Genomic DNA, 1,434 nt, shown 5'->3' on the forward strand with positions numbered 1-1,434 from the left:
CTCCTCGTTTCACAAATAACACTGGAAAAGCTCAGCAGGTCTGACAGCGTCTGTGGAGAGAGAGAGACAGAGGTAACGTTTCGAGTCTGTATGACTCTTCTTCAGAGCTGGAGGAGAGTCAGACGGACTCGAAACGTTAACTCTGTCTTTCTCTCCACAGATCCTGCCAGACCTGCTGAGTTTTTTCCAGCAATTTTTGTTTATGTTTCAGATTTCCAGCATCAGCAGTATTTTGCCTTTATCTCCTCATTTCATCCCTGGTTCCTTTGCCAATTAGCTTAAACCTGTGTCCTCTCAGAATCAACATCCCTACCAGTGGTAACAGTCTAATTTACTCCATCAAAACCCCACATTGTTTTGAATGCCTCTGTTAAATTCCCACATTAACCTACTCGCTCTTTGAGAACAGGGACCCGAGCTTGTCTGGTCTCTCCCGATCGCTCAGATAATCCCTAATCCCTCCATGTGCTCTGCCTCTTTCTGTTTCCTTCTCTACCCAGTTACCTGAATTACTTTGCAACGAAATCCAGCCCCACCGGAGTCATCCTGGACCTGTGGGAAGCCCAGAACTATCCGGATGGGAACCTGAGCTCCCTGGCGGCAGCCCTGGAAGAAATGGGAAGGCATGAGACAGTGGTCTCCCTGGCGACAGAGATAAAGCGCTGACCCTCGGGGTGGGTGCCGGTTCAGTGAAGCAGGAACGGAAACCAACCAATCGCGGGCGGCTTGCGCCAGCCGATCGGCTGGGGTTAATCCCGCTCTTTCTGAAAATGTCCTTCCAATATTGTGTACGTTATTGCGAGGTTTAAGCATCGTGCTACAGTCTGACTAACACCTGCTCACCTATCTACTGCTGTTTCTTCTCAGCTTGGCTGTGTGCAGCTCGGTACAGGTATTTATGGTTTCCTAGGAAACGGAATTATCTATCCAAATGTGTGGATAAACTTTCTTCATGATCCTGGTTTCTGCGATTACACCAATTCTACAAGAGCCAATCTGCTTGCCATGCGTCTACAGTGTCAGGCTCAAGGCCCAATATCAAGAAAGGCATCTGCCCTCCCTTCTGTTTTGTAACAACGCTGTGCAAAGAGGGTTGAAATTGTGAAGGAAATATTTTCTTTTGTATACAGGCTCCCGATTGAGAATTGTTTTTTTTTCTCTCTCTATCTCTCTCTCTCTTTCTCGCTTAAAGTCATGTGGACTTAAAACTGTTTGTGACATTCCCACCCACCCCCCCCCCCCCTCCCCCCAAACCCTTCGTCACCCTCAGTGGCAGTTCCGCCATTTTTTCCGTCAAGCTCGTCGGTAAGCGGAGCAGTGATGTGAGAAAAAAAAGAAAAGACACACGAATTCTTCACGGTGCATCTTCCTCAGCAGCGGTTTCGAAGAGCCCCTCTTCTTTCCCTTCTATTCCCACCAGAATTCTATTCCGTC

At 48.0% G+C, this 1,434-nt stretch overlaps 1 protein-coding gene across 1 annotated transcript in view; it reads left to right on the forward strand.

Annotated features, from left to right (window-relative positions):
• Positions 1–1,183, forward strand: part of LOC121285476 (netrin receptor UNC5C-like) — a 373,583-nt gene extending 372,400 nt beyond the window's left edge. The window contains exon 17 of the mRNA XM_041201934.1: positions 501–1,183. Coding sequence (XP_041057868.1) covers positions 501–666 — 166 coding nt within the window. The 3' untranslated portion in view covers positions 667–1,183. The remainder of the gene's footprint in view (positions 1–500) is intronic.
• Positions 1,184–1,434: the final 251 nt, after the last annotated feature.

The sequence above is a fragment of the Carcharodon carcharias genome, chromosome 1 (assembly GCF_017639515.1).
Source record: "Carcharodon carcharias isolate sCarCar2 chromosome 1, sCarCar2.pri, whole genome shotgun sequence".
Classification (NCBI taxonomy): Eukaryota; Metazoa; Chordata; class Chondrichthyes; order Lamniformes; family Lamnidae; genus Carcharodon; species Carcharodon carcharias.